The following is a 22397-nucleotide window of genomic DNA, read 5'->3' as shown; positions in this document are numbered from 1 at the left end:
TGACAGTAAGATGAAGTGAAAAAGCCATCATTAAGGCCAAGATAATATCAGGTAGTACTGAAAGGTGCAACTAACTAAAGCAGCAGAGGACACAGGGTGAAACTGTAATAGCTGGACCAAGGATGCACGCAAGATTACAATTCACAAGCATATTAATTGGCAGTAATTCAGGCTGCCTGTGTCACCTGAAGTTAACATGTTATTGATGAGTTCCAAGAAACTCTCCTCTGCTACATGGGCATCTGTAAACAAGAAGACCATTGACTTGTTCTCTATACCCAGCTTCTGGTACAAATTTTTCAAGTCTTCTCGGAAGTTATTTTCTCTGTATCCTCGACTCAAGATGATCTCAAATACCTAAGGATGCAAACATATACTGAGAAGACATGGATGCAAGACATGACGGTAACTATGAAACTCAATTTTAATTAGATTGGATCAAAGGTTTTGGTTTATATACGAAATTCAGTAAATATGTAAGTATCAAAAAAATTAAGTGCTACGTTCTTTTTAAACAACTACATTTGTACAGCCCTGCAGGATCGCACTTTCAAAATTTGATTGCACTTTGCATTCACCCTCCTTTTTTGTTCTTCTCTTCCAAGCCAACAGCCTCTGTAAGAGGCTGTTGAGGGAGGAACATTTCCTATCTAAAATATTACAGTATCAATCACAGCAGGGTTTCTGCCTAGATCATCCACTGTCTAGACCTCCAAGCAATGTTTTTCTCTTCACATGGAAGAGAAAAACAGCCTGATTGTATCTTGACTGACTTTCTCTTCCTAACCCCCTTCAATTTAATCCTGATTCCAGTATTGCTTTCCTTTTCTTCTTTCACTGCAAAGATGCACAGTCACTAACCTCACATCCAGCTGTAAAGGCAGCTAATCTTGTAAGAGACTGCTTTCCTGAGCCTCCCACTCCTATAAGCAGGGCATGACCACGATCCATCCGCATGATGCGATGTACATGGATTAAGTGTTCCAAAGCATCATCAAAAAGGACTAGATTCATTTTAATATTAACTTCATTATATTCTTCCAAAATCTCCTGCAGAGAAAGGTGGTCCGAATGTTACTAGGAAACCAAGTAAACAATAATTTTAATAAAATAACAATCTATTTTGCAGCATTACTGCTTCAAAAGATCATCAGGGAAAGTAAACAGTTGGAAAGCACAGCCAACTCCATAGATGATCCTCAATTTTCATTACTCCAGACCACAGAAGGGGGTGGGAGGTTGTTCTTCTATGCTCACTGTTGCAATGTGCACATAGAAGAACAAAATTCTTACTGCTTGAGGCAGGTTCCAGCACACTCTGCATGCAGAGAGACAAAATCATGCACAGTTCCAAGCTGAAGCACACTACCTGAAAGAGAGCTTTTGCCGCATCATAGTCTTGGATATCTTCATAAATACGAGGCTCTCCTTCACTCAGTGCCATTCTGAAATCTCCAAAAAGAATAGGATCCCTCATGGCCTGTTCCAATTCATCTCTGAAATTCTCTTCAATCAGTTTTTTTATATGGCCTTGTACCTTCAAATAAATGAAATTAGTCAGGCAACCTAACAAAGCAGGTATTTCTAGGTCCAGGAACACTCAGAAGGGTGACACTGATAATGCAGAGTCTTTGCTAAAACACTAACTGATTTCAAGGGAATAGTATGTCACCAGAAGATCCACAGACCACAGCCTCCTATTGTTTATGTTCTATGATATAAAATGATCTAATACTAAGCTGCAGAAGTTTAAGACAAAAAAAGGACAAACCTGATAAAAAAAATATGTTACATTTGTATTAATATTATATTAATGAATGTTCTTCTCAGCATTCATATTGATGTCTTATCACCAAGATTTCTCACAAATCTCGCAAATCTGAATTAAGTGTAGAAATACAGAATAGCTGCAACATAATTACCCTCATTTGTGAAAATTGATCTGGAAATCTGTCATTCTATATTAGAAGAAAAAGTTTTAAGCTGAAAAATATGAATCCAGCTAAGTCTACTACTTTTTATCTAAGCAAGTTGCTTCGCAAGTAGCTTACATGGAAGTAAACTTTATCCAAATCCTTTCCTAATCCTCAAGCTATAAAACTGGCATAATTTGCTCTTGATTTAATGTTTAATGCTTAATTCTCTCATCTTGATTTAATTTGGAGAATTTTAGAGTTCCATAACAACCAAAATTGAGTAAATGAAACCTAGCTCTTACCTCTCTTTTTCCTACTTGTTTGTAAAGTCACATTCTAATATAATCCTTCCTAAAGAAAAATACTGATTTGAAACAGGAGTCATTTCCTGAGATTTCTCCTGCACTGCTCTCACACTCTGGCAGCTGTGCCACTGCTAATCAACCTTCCCAGACAGGCAAACCCAGTTACACTTTTTTTTCTTTCAGCAGATCTGCTCACTTAGTCTGCCATGGTAACTTTATTTTAGAAACAAAAACTCCTCATACCATGTTTAAAGTTAATCAAGCAACATAGTATTTAAACAAATCTGCATTACAAGTGCAAGACTGGAATGCAACAGTTGGTAATACTGCTTTACAGGTGGTAATACTGCTAGTCGCCACAGTAATACTCAGTGACTACTAAAAAAATTAAAGAAATTACTCACCAATGCTTTGTCTGTTTCATTAACCAGCCTGTCATAGAAAACCCTCAGGCACTCATTTCTCCAAACTCTCACCATCTGGGTGACTGTTTGAAACCTGCATTAACATCAAAATATCAAACTGCACCAAACAAACTGATAAGATTCCTAAGGCCACAGAGTTAGTAACATTGACTGAAGTCTGGGCTTTTTTTAAAAAATCTCTTTTGGTATTGTTCTCTTCATAAGAATGAAAAAACAGTTTTCATTATTACCTCCAGATATCTTACTTAAGAAAGACTGATGTATCAATATTTGTCATCAATAATAATATCACAATTTAGGATGTTCCTAAACATCTTCTCATTTTGCTGAAAGCTTAAAGAAAAGTGACAAAATGTGATTGATTTCTCATACTATCAAGCTGCCTTATTTTCACCCAGCCTCATCCCATATAAATAGGTTTAGGACCACTGAAGGCAATTTTTATATTCCTACCTCTCTGGGGTTGTAAGAGTAAGTCCATTATAGACCCTGGAAAGATCCCGCAGGTTGAAAATGTAATGGAATTTGGAAGGAGTAGGGGGTAGGTCACAGACAATCATTTTATAAAGCTTCAAAGTACACTCTGTCATCCTTTCAGAGATTTCTGATATAGACTCATTAAACACCTGCAAACATGAGAAAGAAGAGAAGTTTTCATGCAACTGCCCATACAAAACTGAATACTATCAAACATATTCTGCTTTCTAGCTTTTAACCCTACTTGGCATATTTCAAATAACTAAGGGCAAATTTTTTAAGGGCAAATTTTATTTAAGGGCAAAATTTTTAGAAATTCATATTCCTGTGCAGGATTAACATTCTGAAGTTAAATGTTTTGGGCAGGGTCCATCTTTACCCCCAAGTTTGCACAGTGCTGAAAATAACATCACACTCCATGACTGGGATTTTTTAAAGCACTTCCACTGGAGAAAAAATAAACTGCTCTCTTCTAACTCGATGTTGCAGTTCACTTGCATAGTAATGCAGTCTACTGCATTACATTGAATTTTTCACTGTCCTTTGGGATAGACTTCGCTGACCTTTGTGTATGTGGTTATAGGAACCATAACCAATGGATTCACAGGTCTCAACCTATGAAAAGTACCAGTTTTACAAATTACCTCCTTACTTGAAAGTTCACATATTATTCAAGAATTTATCTACACAGTGTGAACACAAAAAAAAAAATACAAGCAGGGAAAAGTTCGCATGAGATTCTAAATAAGCAGGAAATAAGAGATGATTTCAGGTTCTGTGACAATACAGAAATAAATGTCTATTTCAAAATTATTAATATGTTAAGGAATCCTTTAAAAAGTGAAATTACCGCAGTGTGGCCTTTCAGGATGGAGGTATAGATCAAATTCAGCGATTGCTCAGAAGGGAAAGGTATGTTAAAAACATTGAAGAGTGAGATGAATCGAGGGTCAACTTCATTCCGACCTCCTCCAGCTTTCCCCATGGCAGCAATAAAACCCAGGTCTCGGAAAATTTTACAGTTCATCTCTTTACCACGGTCATACAAGAAACCTTTTTCTAGTAGTAGCTTCAACAAGGCAATGGGTTGCTGTGTTCCATACTCATCAACCTTTGCAACGGAAAAGAGGTAAGATATTTAGAGCACAGTACATCACCACGCCAAATACTGCTATAAATGTGGAAATATTCTGCTCCCTACTCAAGAGAACGTTACAAGGACTAAATGACACTTTGTAAAGCTCTGACATTGATTGTGAATGTTCATTCCAATGTCTCATATAGCAGAAGTGCCACTTCTCCAAGATAAACTTCATACACACATACTCTCCTGACCCATTTGCAAAGAGGAAGGCATGATTTCTACAGGAGACAACCTGCAACCAGTATCAGGCCACAGACAAATGATTTTATTGGCATAAAGAAGTGATCCAAAAGGAGATATTTTTTTATATAGAAGACAAAGATTGTAATAGACAGAAATACTCCATGCTGCTCACAAGTCCAACTGTTCCAAAGTTTCTAAGCTGAAATCCAGTTATACACTTACCACGAATCTCCTTGACTGGTAATACAAGATCTTGTGTCTTCATACAGCTGGATCTATATATGAAGGGACCACAGCAGCGCCCCCCCCCAGATGTTTCTAACCTACCTGGCAAACCATTCACAACTTACCCTTGGCATATTCATATCATCCATGAAAACAATGAGACGTTTTCCCATGGGAGGGCCGTAAGTGTCTTTAGTTCGTTTCTCTACATTTGTCTCTAGATTTCTCTGAATGTCCATTGACGTTGTACGAGAAGAGAAGTTAATCACTAGCAGCATCTGCAAAGGGGAGGAAATGGTTAAGAATGGATTTTTACCTTTTCCTTTTTTTTTTTTTTTAAACTAGATCATTCTAGAAGATATTTTTTGTGTTAAATTATTGGACATACAGGAAACACTCCTCTGGTCCAGTTATTCACTTTAATTACACATGACAAAAAAAAAGTAAAAATCCTGTTCTTAAATCTTTGACAATATACATTTGCTTTACTTTATAAAGTAACAAAACAAAACATTTCTGATCTTTAGGTATTCTCAAATCATCCACACACTTTGTGTCTGAGTTTGCAGTTCGATCTCTGAACCCATGTGAGGCTAAAGTTAATACTGCTACCCACAGGCTCAGGCTTCATAATGGAAATTTAACACAAGGACACAACATGAAAATGCAGCTTTACAAAAAATGCAAAATGACTCAATACATACATTAAGGTCTTTGTTCAGATTGCTTAAGAAGTTTTGTGTAGTTGCTGTTTTAGAAGTACCCGATTCTCCTACAAGAACAACTGGGTGTTTTATTTTTACCATCTGTTCTAGCAACCAAGTAGTGCGTGTTGTCTCCACTGTAGGCACTGAAAAAGATTATGAATAGGACAGCAGGTTAAATTAAAATGCAGTACAGTACAGCTGGGAGATTTATATTTATAGAATAGTGCTGGATCAGACTCACCAAGTATTAATGTGCAGTTGCACAAAGACATCATATGAAATATCAATTCACTACCAATGTCAAAGGAAATTTCTAATTGCTTTACTATCTCTTTTCAGCTTTTATCATTGGGATCTTTTCTACTATAGATCTATTAGAAAAGAATTTTTCCTCCATATAGGAGGGCCATGGACTGGTTAGGTCCTATTTCAAGGACATAATCAGGACTTATTTGGATCCTAAGCATTTTCTCTGAACTCTACAGAGATTAATTTTGCTCTTTGTGAATAGCCTGCCATCAGGAGCAACTTCAGGGATCATACCATTATCTCTTGTGTCAGTAAAGTTAACCTGTGCTTGCAGAATCCTACTATAAAACAGCCTGGGTCAATTTGCCGTTAACTATGGAAAGCACTTTTCACCATTATAGAGTGCTTTAAGTAACAGCCAATAATGGCTGTAAGAATGTAATTTTTATCTACTGAGCATTTGAACCACTGGTCTGCGATTTTTCCTAGGGTTTCTGGCAGAGCAGATTGTGAATCTATTTTCTGCTCTTCTGGCTCTCCTAATAAGCTTTAGGCATTGAAAAAAACCTATTCATCCTTTCCTCATTTCTTTATTACACAGTGCTGTATATATCAACTCTATCCCTATTAAACGGTGACAAGAACATTAAAGAAATTGATTTCTGCCATCACCAGAAACTGAACATGAGCAGATGACCTTCAGCACAGAAAGAGGAGGTCTCATGTTAAGTGCCACCCACTCAGTGGCCACACATTATAAATTAAAAATATAACATCACTATATTTTATCTTATACTTACCTAGAATGTCAAGAAATTTCTTTTGAGGATTATGAATATATTCAGGAACAAGTTTCATCCAAGGTACCCACTTTTTTTGAATACCATCAAAATGAAAGTCATACAAAGTTGGCAGCTGACCTGCAAACCATTAAAGAGCTGGAAGTTTTCTAGGACATTGAAATATTTCATAAGAAAATAACCTGACTGAAATGAAAATGAAGGGTAAGATTTCTGGACCATGCAGTGCAACACTGTTCCATTTACTTATCATTTAACCCAGTAAGACATTAAATAAAATTCTCCTAGTCCTGTACTTGGATCATATTATTGCTTATTAGCATCCTTCCACTGTTTTTCCTTTCCCTTTCTGTTTTTCCTTTCACTGTTTATCTTTTCAGGTTGGCATAGAAAAGTACTGTTCTGTGAGGATAAACCAGTTGCTAAGAGTCATCTAGCATTAGGAACTATAAGGGATTTTTACTGATAGTCAGAGAACATCAAACATATTTTGCAGCCAGGATAGCTAGCTGGAAGGAAGAACAGTGTTGTACCTTTACGGAAACTAAGACTTTTCTAACATAATCAAAGGGATTCAGAGTAAATTATGAAAAAAATCCTACCTGGCAACTCCCCTGGCTTAGCAAGGATGTTGTCATCATGAACAGTTGACATACAGGAAATATGTTTAACATATTCATCAAATTTAATTCTTCCAGTATCACGAAGAGCAGCACCTAAGGAGGAATATAAAGCTTCCAAGAAGAAGCACTCCAGAACATCAAGATCATCAGGTTGTACCACAATTAAAGCTTCCAGCATCACAGTCAACTGCACCACCTGTTGAAAAAACAAGACAAAACTATAAATAGAATCACCATTTAGATACATAAGAACTCTTAATACGTTTTTAGATGCCTGAGTGTTTACTGATCTTTTCTTCTTACAGGTATATCTACTGATATAAGTTTTAATGACAGAAGAGCATTGTTAAGAACTGACTCTTTCTGTTGTCTCTTGTTAGCAAACTGACATTTCAAGTGTGAAGTCTACTCTTCTGATTTCCTTGGGAGGTTTTAGTCTCTTCATTATTCAGTTTCACTTTTAAGATAAGATTTTTCAACCTTTACTTTCTATTCCTCACCATATTTAAATCTGTTTGAGGAACAATGGTCTTCAGCCTTTCTCCTTGTTTGCCATCCACAATTCCCTCCATAATCATATCAATAAGGCAGGGCACATATTTTTCAAAGAGACGATTCAATTCAATTCTCTCTTGCTGAAGGAAGAAAAGGACAAGAATTCATCCCATTGAAAGCTGATTTGTGAAAGCAAAGCTTTCCATCAACATGTGGCTAACCAAATACAATTGCTCTTGTAGGAATCACTTCTACCAATGACAGGGTACAGTCACATGAAGAAATTTGACATTGTTGTATGGACTGGGTTTTCATCAGGTGAGGATCTGGATTCATCCGATGATAGCAACTAAGTTGTCTTACTTGAGTTCCCTGTGGACTTGAGTTTTTAATCTAAATGTAAGAAATAAGGACCTAAGCAATCTCACTTAACTCTTTGGAGATCATGTAAACTGCTTTATTGTTTCTTCTCTGCTCAGAAGCAACTACAAGTTAGAAATTCTGGGAACTCTGTTTAGCCCTCTGCCACAGGCCTAGCGATTGGATTTGTTGTCCCAGATTGTACTTAGCTGAGATTTGTACATTTGGATCGTATTTGCATTAGGTTACCCCCTACATAATGGAGAAAGACAGGTACAGAACATGGAATTCGTCCTTGCTAAGATCTTAACAACGCTCTGGAAGTGCCTGTCTTACTGCACTGACTAGGGAGAGAGTGTCAGGCAACTACTCTCCTGACCTTGATACGTCAGTTAAGTGTGGACATTTGGAAAGAATGTAACACTTGGAATCATATTTGTTTGCACAAAAGATACTTATTCTATAAAACACAATAGTTCACACAGAGAAAAATTAAGCACTTAATATTAAAATTAAAATTTCATTTACATGAAAAGCAGGTAATACCACACAAAGATGAAAGATCATTAATTAACCCGGTAACTTTTACTAAAATATTCAAATAAATTAACATGCATTAGGAAATCAGTTTAGGAATGAAGGAGAAGATGGGTACTTGGGCTTATAATTAAACTTAATATAGAACACAGGCTCTCTCTTCAAATAAACTGTTCTACATTAGTATGTTGTATTTTATTTTTGTCATAGTATAACATAAAACTGCAAAGAAACTATCAATGTGCATTTAAAAGGGCCATAGACTCAATATTCTTTAATGTGAGTTGTTTTTTCTGCCTTTAACTCTAGAAATCAGGCCCTCTCTCACTGGTTCCCATCCTAATAGAGCATCTTTCCATGAACAAGGACTGAAGACCAACTTACACACTTAATGAAACTCAGTTACAAAGACCTTAATGACAAGTGAACTGTAAAGCAATTCAGAAAATCAGACTGACTTTACAAAGGTGATGTGTTGTTTTTTTTTTAACATCTGCCTACAGTTCAGTATTTAATAAATAGTCTATGACCAAGTTCAGAAATTCCCACCTCATTTTCTCTTTTTTGTATCCACTTCTGCCAGTAAGGCTTATATTTCAGATTTTTAGGATCTACAAAAACCATTCCGCAGCGGGATACTGTGGCAGGAGATGCATACTGCAGGTCACCAACCTATAAAACGAACATACTAAATAACTATACACTTAAAGAATAGCCAGAGTAACTGCTTTTCAGGCTTTGTAGACCTAGCTGTATCTAACCCTTCCCATGTATTGAATGGTATATTCATTACCCACCTCAAACAACAGAGCACAGTGTGACTGAAGTCTAATCCGCTCCCCATTTGCCAGCGTCAGTAGCTTGTTGTCATCCATGACAGAATTCATGTTTTCAACCCAGAGAGCATCTACATCTCCATCAAACAGAATGTATCTGTGGATACAGGATCCAAGGAATACAGTGACTAATCTCTGATTTCACTTACATGTTTCACAATACAGAGTTGCCATGAAAGATACCGATGTCAATCCAAGTGCTTTGAAGCCTCCCATGCATCTTTGATAACTGCAGGGTTTCTCTCCATCTCACTGAGGGTTGAAATTCACAAGAGACAGAAAGACCCCCTAGACACTTTATTTTGCATTTGTTTCTGAACGTGCACAGTATATTTTGTTTTATATAAAAATAAAATATTGACACAAAACTTAGTATCTAAAAATCATCACAATGAATTCTAGCAGTCTACCTTCGCTCTTTCTTATCTGTAGGCCTGTTGATATCCCGAAAAATATTTGACAGTACTCCATCTGTCCAGTCTCGTGTGGTAGGGTCAAGGATCCCATACAGCTCAATCACACTCATAGCTTTAGGGTTCAGTGTGTAAAGTTTTGTCAATAATCCCAGCCTAGAAATGCAACAAGAAAACCAATTTTAAGATGACACAATACCATTTCATGTTAACCCAAGCAAATATTACAGTTAACTATTGATCCTGTCTTGACTACGCAAGTTTGAATAATGCAGTCTATGCTGTTTTACAACCTGAATTCCATGTATCAAATTATCAAATATACTCACTTGGTTTGGGCCTGGCACAAAGTGTTAATGACAACTGATTTGCCACCTCCAGTAGGTCCAACTACCATTGTAGTGTGCCGAGTTAACATTGTCTCATACATCTGAACAACTTTATCCACCTAAAAAAAAAACATATTAATTCAATAGACTGCTGTCCATAAATCTTCTATGGACAAGATCAGCAGCTGGTCTATATCTGCTTAGCTTTCCTGGAACCACTCCAGAGTGCAGCAATGCACACTCAGCCTAATGTTTACAACAAAAAGTCAGGCAATTAACATTTTTTTATACCTGGACTGGTAAAACAACATAACCTCCTTCTTCCAGCACTTGTTCTACAGCATCATTAAAGTTAGGGTAGCGGACTCGAGGGCAATCCAGACCAGGAAATAGGTCAGATATTAGGCCAAGGAAGAGAGGTACATCTTCAAACACAAATTTGGGAAGGTTCATATCTCGTAGAGCTCTCATCAGTACAACCTCCTAAACAAAATATAGCAGAATCAATCTCTACCAAATAGCTAACCAATTATTTAATATGTAGCACTTTCAAACACCTCTAAAAACCATTGCCTGATTACTTTAGTACAGCTTTGAGAATGCAAATTAATTCACCCAGAGGCTATTTGCATCCTAGATTTAACATCAAAACTGCATATGAAATATATACCAGGAAGTAAAGCACCTTATTTTTTTATAGGTTTTCCTACTTTGAGTTCTGATACTAATTTGCTGGCAGAAGGCATGATGAAACTCAGTAAGAAAATACAGAGACAAATAACATCAGTGTTCCTATTTCCAAAGCAGACAAACAGCAGATGTGTCAACACATCCTATTCCTAATGAAAAAGATGATCTGCTGAGGGTAACTAAGTGGCAAGTCTACCTCACTGAGGTCTGCTGATCCTCTTTTCAGTTCTCCAGCCATCACCAACACTGACTTAAGAGCTCGCAGTCCAAAATCATAATGATGTTGTTTAGAAAGTTGTTCTTTTGCCAGCTTGTATAGCACTGTCATCTTTTTGGCAAGGATCTGTTTAAGAGTTAAGTTAGATAATCACAAATATGTAAGTCATGACCAAACACTGACCACACATACATGGGTGTATATGTGGGTATGGATAGCAATACAATTTTCTTACCTTTGCTGTAAGGAATCCTTCAGAAAAGAGCATGATTTCACAGATTTGCTGAAGATCTGGTACAATAACAACCACAGGCCTGAACAAAGCTTTTACAGACTCAGGGAGCTCAGTTCGGCCAGCATAACCAGGATTCATCGTAATAAAAATGCCCATTCGGCTATCAAGGTTAATTTCTTGTCCTTCAAACTGAAAGTGTAAGAAAACTTCAGAACAATGTGCATTTGGAGCTGAAATAAATAGTATCATTTGATAAAAGAGAAAAACAGAAATATTGGGGTACCCAGTAAGCACAACATATTAAAAATTCAGTTTTAGATAGTCATGTAGGTACATTCAACTCATTATTTGCATCCTGGACATAAACATCAAGACATTTCAAATTTTTCAATAGAATTTTTTGTCTAAGGGTTTTGAATTCCAATAAACATCATTAAATTAAGCATCAAGTTAAGTTAATCCTCTCCATAACTACTACTATATTATTATCCCATTTAGTTACTGTTATCCTATTTATATTACTCTTATCCCACTTCACAAAGGGAAAAGCTAGGAAAGGATTAGGAAATAAGGAAAGATTTAATATCTCTGAAAGTATGTAAGAGTACATATTATGGAATTTGAAATGTTCAGCACAAAGTAATTTCCAAAGAAACAGCCCTTTGATCTAATGATGGTGTCTAGACCTGAATCTTGGCTTCATGCACAAGATTAGCCTTCACAATTGCTCTTCCTTTTTAACCTTTACCTGAAATGTTTTCAACTGATTCATTAAAGCATTTCGAATAGTCTGAATCTGAGAAGAAATGACTGAAAGCACAGAAGCATCGATACGATTGAATTCATCAAAGCATCCCCATGCTCCACACTGGGCAAGACCAGAGAAGATTTTACCAACTGCCTAACAAAAACAAGCAGAAAAATATCTCAGCAATAAGTACATAAAAAAAAACCAGCAAACTTTAAAGTATGTTAAAAGTCTTAATGACCAGGAAAAGCCTCTGGATATCCATATATGCAGGAACTAGCAATCTGTCATAAGGTCTTTCAATAAATATTTGTCAAGTGCAGATAGCCCATGGTGAGCTCAGGTACACATCACCTAGTCATTGTTTCCCTGCCTAAAGCATAGATTGAATCCTGAAATTCCTTTGAGAATTTATTCAAAATAGACATTTTTTTCACTATACTTCATTATCAGTCGGTACAGTACCTCTATGGGAGGAATGGTTAATTCTTGATCATGCCATGACTACACAAGTCTGAATAATGCAGTCTATGGTATTTTACAACCTGAATTCCAATAATATCAAATTATTAAATATACTCACTTGTTTTTGGCCTGGCAAAAGGCATTAATGACAACAGATCTGACACCTTCAGGAGATCCAACTACTCTTATTCAAAAGTTGAAATTATGCCCTTACCCTGGGCACTGAAAATGAACAGTAACTGCTATCAGAGAATACAGATCTTAAATGCTTACTTTGAAATCCATGCCTTCTCCACAGTTCGTCACTACACATAGCAAGCCCAGTGCTTTGGCCAGATCCTTGGTTGTTTCTGTTTTTCCTGTACCGGCTGGCCCTGCTGGTGCTCCTCCCAAAAACATTGATAAAGCCTTTGAAGACAGAGCAAAAAGCAAAGAAAAGCATTTGTATTAAGATGGTAGCAAAATCATGAACAAATCTGTGGGTGCAAAAAGCTTTAAATCTTATCTGTGAATGCATTCTATATTATCTTTGAGGAAATCAGTTGAAAAGGCTATTGCCACCTAGTTCAGATAAATTTGTGTTCAAAATGTTGTGGTTGTTTTTTTTCAACTTTATCTCTTAGTTGCCAGTTACACGGTTGCATGGAAGTATATTTTTTAAATGTGTGTTAGCAAAAATCTACTTTAATATATACCTGTGTGAGTGTAAGGTAAATACGATCCGTAAGTGGGGTGATCACAAGACGTCCGTTCAAACCCATATACTCATAACCATATGAAAATGTGCCTGTGCACTGCCGCACATTCAGTTCATCTGGCTCTCGGTCCCAGTAAAAACGCAGCTGGCTTTCCCATTCAAACTCCTGAGCATGCAGAATGCTACACAAGAGAAATGTGCTTATATGAGATAAAAGGATGGAAATACAATTTGTGGATATGGTATTTTCTCAAGAGGTTGGGGAGTTTACCTGTCTCTTACAAATGTATCGACAATGTCTCTGGCATGAACATCAATAATGAGAACAGTGTTGTATTTTTTCCTGTCATTTTTGCTCAAAGGCACTGCAATGCGAGTAACCAGGTCATCAATTTGCTGGTGCATTTTTTTAGCATACAGTTTCATTGCCTGTTTTTCTCCCTTCTTCACTTTCCGAAAGACATCCTCCACCTCCCATGTCCACCACACCTGATTAGCAGCCAGCACCATCATGCCTTGGTAGAGTAACATCCAATCAACTCTGTGGGAAATAGATATAGTTTGGGAGTCTGAGTTACTGTTTATTTTAAGTAACTCATCAGAACAAAAAAAGAAAAAGAAGCTCCTCCTATTTCTGCAACAGCTACAACATGGACAAAGGTTTATAAAGATGTATAGAATTCCATCAAGGTGTGATGTTTTATTTCTAAAGCCTAAGAAATACTCTCAAAGAAAAACTACCTATTCCTTACGTAACAATTGCCAAGTAGAATCCATAATGAGAAAAACACACTACACACATCACTAAAAATGAAAATTCAAGGCTCAGGAAATAGTATACAATAGATAACACAATTTTTTCTGGTCAGTTAAAATGCCGGATATACATGCATATCCCCTCCACTTACAGAAATACAGGTTAAACTGTGCAAAAATTTAAAAATTAAGTTTCTCATTTCCTATATCGCTACAGGCTTGTAATAACATATAAGGTATTTGTATTATCTTGATACTGATCATTTCACCTGCTTCTGTCTTCACAGTATCGAAAAATAGCTTCCTTAGTAAGGAGTCTGTTTGTTCGTCTCATTTCTTTTAGCACTGCTGTCATCCAATTCTCCACTCTGCCTTCTGCAGCTACAGCCTGTCGGAACTCCATCACCTCCCCCTCAGCTGAAATCATGGCTGTTGCGATTTTCTTATCATTATCACCATCCTGAAACCTCAGGGAAGCTATGTTATCATACATCTGAAATCAACAAAGAAACTCACTGGCATTTGAGAAACCAAGCTTTGGAGATTTAAGTATATCTAGCCCCCATTTAATGTTGAAAGGAAATTTCCATGGACTCTAAAGCAAAAATGGATCTGGCTCTAAGTAATCAAATATAAATGCTGATGTATAGCTCAGCAGCCCAACCGCACCGTAAACAAGCAAATGATTTGCCTCAAATTACATTCTTTTTTTTTTCTTTTTTTTTCTAGGAAATAAAGACCTATCGGGAGCGACAAGAAGGTTCTTTAATGATTGATCATTCTGGTGTGTCTTGAATCTTCTCTACCATAACCACTACTGTCCAGTATGAGAGCCAGGAGAGACCATTGATCAGATTTGATTTATTTATTCAGAAGTTTCTTCAAGAAGCTGCCAGGATATTCTTTGTATGCGAGAAATATTAGTGCACCCTTAAAAGCATGTACAGTATAGTCTGTTCAACTTTTAAAAGCACCTAAAAGCACAGGGCACTTTGGAAAACCAGACTCTGTACCTTTATCATGTGTTCCTGGACACAAAGTGGGTTACCACTGCCAAGGATACTAAGCAACTCCTCATCAGATATAAAGAAAAATCTTGGGAAGGCATTTCGCTTAGAATCCAAATAATCATTCAAGCTTTTCTGACATTTCTCCAGCACATCATTTATATGATGGAGGTCTGATAGACGATTTGGGGCTTCACAGGCTTTTTTTATCGTTGGTTCTTTTACAGTTTCATCTATTATCTAAATGGGAAGAAAAGAAAAACTAGAAAATACCGAACAGCAATAGATTATACTAAAGTGTATTTAGCTAATGACAAAACACACAGCAAAAACAAAAAACAAAACACATTAAATAACTGTGCTGATCACAAGTCAAGTCAGTTACTTGCCTCTTTAAACATCCTGTCTACGCTGTCAAATACTTTGGCTTCCTCTGGAAGCTGTGATCTTATATCTCCACCAATAAAGATGCTCTCCAGGTACATCCATTTTCTCTGAACCACCATCCAGATCTAAGAGTCAAATGTTGCCATCAAAGACAAAAAAAAATACAATAGAAAACCCTGATTATAAATAAGCATTAATTATTTAGTCCAGCACTTTCCTCCTTACCTCAATTACTTCACCAATCAATGACAGTGTTTTTTCCCAGTGGTGAGCAGTTGCAAGGAAAGGACCCACAAAACGACTGCCCAAGATACTCTGAAGATTGACATTGTTATCATCAAGAACCTCTAGAATTTCATCTACAGATCCCAGAATAAATCCTCTCTTCTCAGTGCCTTTGAAGTATATCTGTACAGTAAATTTCATTTGTTCCCATGTTTCTGCTATGTCCTTCACACCCTGCATGTGAGCATAAAAAGATGCATATTTCAGTCTTCAAAAACTAGGGAATTATAATCTTAACTTAAAATCAATTAATTCAGAAAAGTTTTTTGCACAGATTTTCACCTCTGGTTTATAAGGAGGTCTATTTCACAACACTGTGATGAAAATGGAATAAATTCCATTTCAGATCCTTTTTCATAAACTAGACTTGCTTAATGTAATAGCAGAAATCCAATATACTGCTGCGGAAGTCAAGACAACTAAGATTCTGTGCCATGTTGTAGCTTATTAACAGAGCTATTGATCTATTAGTTACTTCACAGCAGCTCCCTGAAGATGGCAGAACTTTCTGCCATTCCAATAGAGATCTCACATAAAACAAACTATTGTCATCTCTTTTTAGTTTTATTACAATTTTTAAATTACCTTCTCAATGCTAAGTTCCTTAACAGCTGTTCCAACTATTTCGTTGATAATATCTGAGTGTTTGTGAAGTTCCATAGCAAACATATTCTCCAAAGTGAATGTTTCTGTTGTCATTTCAAATCTTGTGCCTGTTCTCTCCATAAGGTCTTGCCAATGCCTGTTTTAAATTGACACAACAACAACTATACCAACCATCACAATACAGTAAAAATGAAAAGAATTGTAATTTTATATATAATAATGAAACCATGTTTCTCATTGTTTAAAGAACTAGTATTTTAAATACACAAAGTACTTAAGTCACTGTAATCACGGTATATGCTATTACATCAGTTCATTAAGCAGAAAGTGAAGTTTCAAGCTGCAGGACACAGCATGGCCTCTGTAACTAAAATTGAAAGTTCTAACAAAACAAATAAAATCTTCCCATATATATATATATATATATATTTTTTTTTTTTTAATAAATCAAATCAAACCTTTCTCTTAAAGCTTCATTTTTCAAATCAAGCAATAAAGGAATGGAGTCTCTAAATGCCTTCATTTTTGTTTCCAAGCGAAAGGCCACTGGCATACTGCGGACTGCTTTGGGCAGCTTTCGAAAGGCTTTAAGAAATCCTTCGATTCCTTCCTGAAGAAACTGGACATTGAGGTTTATCCAGAGTGTCCGAGACCACTCCTCTTTAGCTGCCTGGGAACAAGGGCACCAGAAAGAAAAAATGATATTTCTTTTTATTTCTGACCCCCCAAAAAAAAAAATCAGTATAGTAGGATCTAGAGACCACAGTCGGTATGTACATATAATTGTATTAACATTTTACAAACAGAGGAAGAGACAGGTTCACATTCAAGACAGATTCATAACAAAACACAAGCAGTTATATAACAAAGAAATAAAAAAAATACAGACAACGGGAAAATCATCTGTAAGAGCATACTTTACAGGTGATTGATCTGGCTGTTGCTATCAAGGCATTTTAATTTAAATATATATATATATTTTTTTTTTATTTTTTTTTTAAATATATAAGATCAATTAAAGCCCGAGAACCACATTGTCACCTGTACACATACTATAGCTAAATGTAGTTCAACTGCTATAATCATGAGACTTGTGCATTATAAGGCCACCCAATAATTTCTGGGGGACCGGGGTCCTATCTGATAAGAGCATGTGTTTGGTTCACTCCAGAGACGTTGTTTTGTTTCTCTGCTAACATTAAACTCATTTCATGGTGACAGTCATTTACAGGTCACAGTTTATTTCATGCAAAGGCTCAGATACAGGGTTGATAGTAACTAAAGAGCTTCTACCTTCCAACTTTATGTGTGGTATGTGCTTTGAATACACGTGTATGTATGCATACACTTACTTTTTGTAATTCATAAATTTCATAGATCTGCTTTAGACCTTTCATATCATTCTGTGCTTTCATTAAGTCAGGGTACACAGTGGCTGGCAAGTCAAAAAGTCTCTCAACACTGCCCAGTTCCTTTTGAACTTTTTCCAGTTTCTCCACTTCTTTTTCAAAAATGGCCAGGAGTTCCAATCCTGGGAAAGGAGAGAAAATTTTCCAGATAAACAGTCCCATCAATCATAGTGAATAAGTAAGATGGCATTTCTGTAGAAATTATAGTAGCGAAAATGTCACATTTCCATTTGAACAGTTTTTATGTCAATAAGGAAATAATAATTTGCTTGTTTTATTTAACCTTTGAAGAATTTTCTAAAGACTAGTTTTGTAAAAAAGGCGTCACTTTACACATATTAATCCATTTACCTTTATCAAGATTTTCCCCAACAGCACCAGGCCCTTCAGCCATGAATTTATGGAAGAAATCTGCTATCTCCTTACTGTACTCCTCAATCTGTTGCTGTGTCATCTAAAGAGAACAGTGTTTAAGTTGTTTTCTTTTCCATTTCTGTTTTGTTATATTAATTACAAATATTACCTCTGTGAATTTCTTTTTTATGCTTCCAAGGTTGTGATCAACTTCTGATGCTTCAAAGAAGAGAGCCTCCCACTTTTCCTTAATCTTGTCTGCCATCTCTTGCTCTTCTTCAGCTATCTAAAACAAAACAAGCAATCTCTCACAAGCAATAACTAGTCACAAGGAAATAAAGATGTACTCACATAGTAAATGTGCAAAACATGAAAACAGTTTGAAGTTACCTGAATCAGTCTCAGGTTGCACTGGAGGAGGTTTAGATTGGATATTTGGAAGATCTTTTCCAACCTAGATGATTCTATGAATCAGATTTAAACACATGCAATATGTCCATTTAAAGTGGAGATACTGCTTTGGGAAGGGAGGTTGGACTAGACAATCTCCCTTCTCACCTCAGCAGTACAGTGATAGTGTGAAATGTCTTAATAAGAAAACATTTATTCATTCACATGTGAAGCATTTGTGCCCCAAGCTCCAACGCAAATTGTTTTATGAGACAAGGCATAACATTCACTTACTGGAATACTGTACATTGCAAGAGTTCGGTATCTCTCCCAGATGTCTAAGTATTTCATTTCCACCTTGAGTGACATGCCTCTGATCTCTGCAATTGTACCGAGGACAATTTTGAGCTCTTCCAGGGAATCAGGTGGTATCTGAAGATTCTGTGATAGTTTCTGTAAAAATAAATAATTTCCAGAGGCAACACCAGGAAAGCAATTAGCCAAAAATATAATTATTAGTGAAATACAAAACACAAGTAAATAATGTGCTGATTCATTTACATTGATAGTCTATGGGATAAAGATAACAACAAATCAACACAAAGTAAACACCACTACAGTAGGGATGTTTTTACTACAAAAAATAGTTATAAGCAGTGTTTTAAAGGGAACTTCAGACTTACTAAGTTGGACCCTTCACAAGCACAGGAGTGAGAAAGTCCTATTTTTTTGTGTGTGACTGTTTTCTCTTGTTTACCAGCTACACTGATTGATGGCTCACCTCTTTATGTATGGCACACCAGAGTACACCGGACAGTTTCAACCAATTCAGAGAGTAGTTCAAATGGTCACCTGCTACTCTGTACTAGCTGCATAGGACAAGAAGAACTGAGAACACCTACCTCAATCTCTTCCTGAAGACTGAAGAGTTCCTGTCTTGCAGACTCATTAAGCAGCTTTCCAAGTGAAATCATCCAGTCTCTAGCATTCTCCTTCACCATGTAAACTAAAGGACCCATGTGAAGCCTGATAAATTGCTCATCTTTAATCAAGGGCTGTTGAGTCACTTCTTGAGTTATCTTCATATAGAACTGCAACTTTTCATCAAAGGTGACACAAGCAGGCTTTTTTGCAGCAAACTTCTGTATAGTTATGTCTTTGTTTAATTCCCACAAAAGGTGATACCTCTTCCACTGGTTCAAATAGTTGCTGAGAGAAGCCAGGAGTTTGTGGACATTCTGAGTGATGAGAGCAGCCTGCTCAATTATCAGAGGATTCTGGGAGATGTCACTGTAAAAGCTGAAAGTGATAACTTCATCTTCGACATGCTGAGGAGGGCATTCAATACATGTGCCATGCATCCAGCGCACAAAATGCTAGAATTTTCAAGACAGGGTTGAAAAATAATAACTTTTCAGAGAGTAATATTATTCAAATAATTCATTATTATTTAGGAGACTATGTAGGAAGTGAATGATTTCTCAAATCAATTGTTTTTCTGACAGCATGAGAAGAAATTATATTTTCACAAACACTTGAGAGAAGAGTTAATTTCATCCTAACAAAATCTTCCCATGCATTATTCAGTCTGTTTTAAAATCTCCACTGAGTTGCAATATAGCATGGCACAGGAAAAGAAGTATTACATTAGAAAGGCTGGATGCAGCAGTAGAACAGAACAGCAAATCTGAGTATAGAAAGCACACTTGATCTAAATTTATTCGTTTCATGTGATATCTGGAATCATTTCTTCATCATCAGAGGCAGGACTACTGCCACAATATTTGGCTTCTTTTCTGGAAGTTCAATATGATCATACTTATGGTATGAAATAAAGAAAATATTGCTACATCTTTGTCAACAAGCTACATATTCCATCTACTGCTAACCTGCTGTCCTAGATGTCCTTCTCCTAACATTTTCTGAACTGTTTCTTTGCTACTTTTGTGGAAAGCTGTAATATGGAGAAGGCTACCCGTATTTATTACTCCCATCAGGTTATTCATACATTTTAAAAAAAGCATCTGCAGTGAAAACTATTTCCTTGTGATGTATGCTGATTTACAGAACCAAATGATGTCCTTACAATGGTATAACTGCTGAAGAGCAGCAAATAATTTTGCCTAAGTAAAAAGTACATAAAGCTTTATGGTGTTTTGGTTTTTTTTGTGTTTGTTTTTTTTTTTTTTTTTTCTCCTTTGTTACCAGGTTGCAAAGTTAAGACAGTCTGTAAAATTAGAACTATGTACTGGATATTTTGATTTCAAGATAGAGAAATATGAATATTCCCTTTGACATTAATACTTGCCCAATTAATTCATAATCATCACAAGCAAAATCTGGCAACAATTAAATTTTAATCAAAAATCACCTTAGTGACCTCAACACAGTCTTGGATGCATTGTGCTATCATTTTGTCAATCTTGTTGGCATTAGGTTGCAAGATTATCTCGGGAGGAGATAAAACAGCTTCTATTTGGAACAATGGCACATTTGCAAGAACAGCTTCATTAAAAGCTTGCAAATTCCTGCAAGAGGAAAAAAATCATGTCACAGAAAGTAATGATCAGGTACTGATCCCTCCACAGAATGTCCAACAGAGACTGCAATTATAAGGTATGCACTTAGATATGCAATCAGATCTGTCAGAAGTCAGTTAACTGTTATTTCAGCTGGAAACACTGATGTGTATCTAAGCAAAATTGTCCCACTAGGACTGATTTAATGCAAAAACTTGGCTGGCTAAAAGAAGCTATTGGAAGGACGGAATGGGAATACTCTGGTGCAAAAGGATCCTGAGACTATGGTCAACTCCTACGCAACAGCCCAGCCAGGGAAGCCCACAGAAGTCAGCTGAGCATGGACTAGAATACAAAGACATGGATCATGAGAAGAAGAGATGGCTGGGAAGCTTCTAGAACCCTGCAGCGCTCTGTTAGAGATGCTCTAAAAGGCCATTGTAATATCTAGCTACAGGAACTTCCTTGGGCCCAGATAAAGCGTAATCCAACAAACCTTTGTTCTTGTATTGGTGTTCTCTGCATTACAGGGATGCATCTGGCACCCAGACATTTTCAAATTTCCAAATTTTCAAAATTGTACTCTTTACTAAAGCAAGGCACTGACTTTAAAAATAAAGTCGGGATATGGAACTATATACACTGCAGAAAAGGTGCATTTCTCTCTTCTGCCAACAACATGTCCGATATCTTTTTTCTCAGAATTTGGGTTTCTTTTCTACATTTTTATCAATTCTCCATTCTTTGCACAAACAAACAGAACAGTACAAATGTAAGTCTGTCTCAAACTGCAAATCACTCAGGTATTCAAACAGAATATCAGTATACATGAGTTTAGAACAACAGATCTAGAAAATACTAAAGATGAAAGAGTAAAAACCCATTAAAGCAAACAACTGACTTACTTCAAAATTAACTCTGTCAACACCTGATAAATCCTGTTTTCCCAGTATGCATAATAGGAAGCTAATTTTGGAGATTTGCCACTCTTTGAATTGGCAACCCGTCCTTCTACTTTTGTTAATGATTTTGGAATGGCAGTATAATTTCTAACCATGAGTTCTGTATCTTTTTCTCTTTCACCCTTAACATATACAAAAAAATCTTTCATATCTGCAAAAGATTACAAAAAACAGTGTTAATAACTGCAAAAGATCTAACAGATTTCAGTAGTGGAACAATTAGCGGGTCTTTATTTGTAAACATGAAATTGATATTGCACACTAGAAAAATATCTTCATTAAGTAATGCTAATTTATTAATATTTCAGCCCTCTGATTTTATATGGATTCAATTATTTAATAGTAACCATTAGATGCAAAAGTAACCTCTGTAAAACTCACAAATGATTGGAAGAAATGTGGTACATCACCCCTACCCTGTCACTGGAAGCAAAAGGGAGGTCTGGGAGACAATCACCTCACTGCAATTTCCCTCTGAGGAAGAGTGTGGTTGAGATAGCCCAGATGGGAGCTGACAGTCCATGCAGATTGCAACAATAAGACTACATTACTGCATAGAAGAAGGAAGAAGAATCCAAGGGAAAGCTAGGGGGAAAGTAATCAAAAGCAAGGTCAAATGATCTATTTATATACTTGTCTCTAAGTT

General features: G+C 36.4%; 1 protein-coding gene across 1 annotated transcript in view; it reads right to left on the bottom strand.

The window, feature by feature from the left end:
• Positions 1-22397, bottom strand: part of DNAH10 (dynein axonemal heavy chain 10) — a gene marked incomplete at its 5' end in the record, with an annotated part of 56055 nt that overhangs the window by 21134 nt on the left and 12524 nt on the right. Inside the window, 35 exons of the mRNA XM_082774406.1 lie at positions 186-357; positions 862-1050; positions 1370-1537; positions 2626-2719; positions 3100-3272; positions 3974-4234; positions 4801-4953; positions 5380-5525; positions 6432-6551; positions 7034-7250; positions 7555-7689; positions 8996-9118; positions 9244-9379; positions 9693-9851; positions 10025-10143; positions 10316-10507; positions 10911-11057; positions 11167-11355; positions 11915-12067; positions 12653-12787; positions 13075-13258; positions 13348-13617; positions 14102-14325; positions 14846-15079; positions 15229-15351; positions 15452-15685; positions 16097-16253; positions 16576-16787; positions 17470-17648; positions 17878-17980; positions 18050-18166; positions 18565-18723; positions 19173-19646; positions 20642-20798; positions 21695-21902. Of these exons, the coding sequence (XP_082630532.1) occupies positions 186-357; positions 862-1050; positions 1370-1537; positions 2626-2719; positions 3100-3272; positions 3974-4234; positions 4801-4953; positions 5380-5525; positions 6432-6551; positions 7034-7250; positions 7555-7689; positions 8996-9118; positions 9244-9379; positions 9693-9851; positions 10025-10143; positions 10316-10507; positions 10911-11057; positions 11167-11355; positions 11915-12067; positions 12653-12787; positions 13075-13258; positions 13348-13617; positions 14102-14325; positions 14846-15079; positions 15229-15351; positions 15452-15685; positions 16097-16253; positions 16576-16787; positions 17470-17648; positions 17878-17980; positions 18050-18166; positions 18565-18723; positions 19173-19646; positions 20642-20798; positions 21695-21902 (6216 nt within the window). The remainder of the gene's footprint in view (positions 1-185; positions 358-861; positions 1051-1369; positions 1538-2625; positions 2720-3099; positions 3273-3973; positions 4235-4800; positions 4954-5379; positions 5526-6431; positions 6552-7033; positions 7251-7554; positions 7690-8995; positions 9119-9243; positions 9380-9692; positions 9852-10024; positions 10144-10315; positions 10508-10910; positions 11058-11166; positions 11356-11914; positions 12068-12652; positions 12788-13074; positions 13259-13347; positions 13618-14101; positions 14326-14845; positions 15080-15228; positions 15352-15451; positions 15686-16096; positions 16254-16575; positions 16788-17469; positions 17649-17877; positions 17981-18049; positions 18167-18564; positions 18724-19172; positions 19647-20641; positions 20799-21694; positions 21903-22397) is intronic.

This window comes from Aythya marila, assembly GCF_965140915.1.
Source record: "Aythya marila genome assembly, chromosome: 17".
In the NCBI taxonomy this organism is placed as follows: domain Eukaryota; kingdom Metazoa; phylum Chordata; class Aves; order Anseriformes; family Anatidae; genus Aythya; species Aythya marila.
This window is presented reverse-complemented; position numbering and strand designations above follow the sequence as displayed.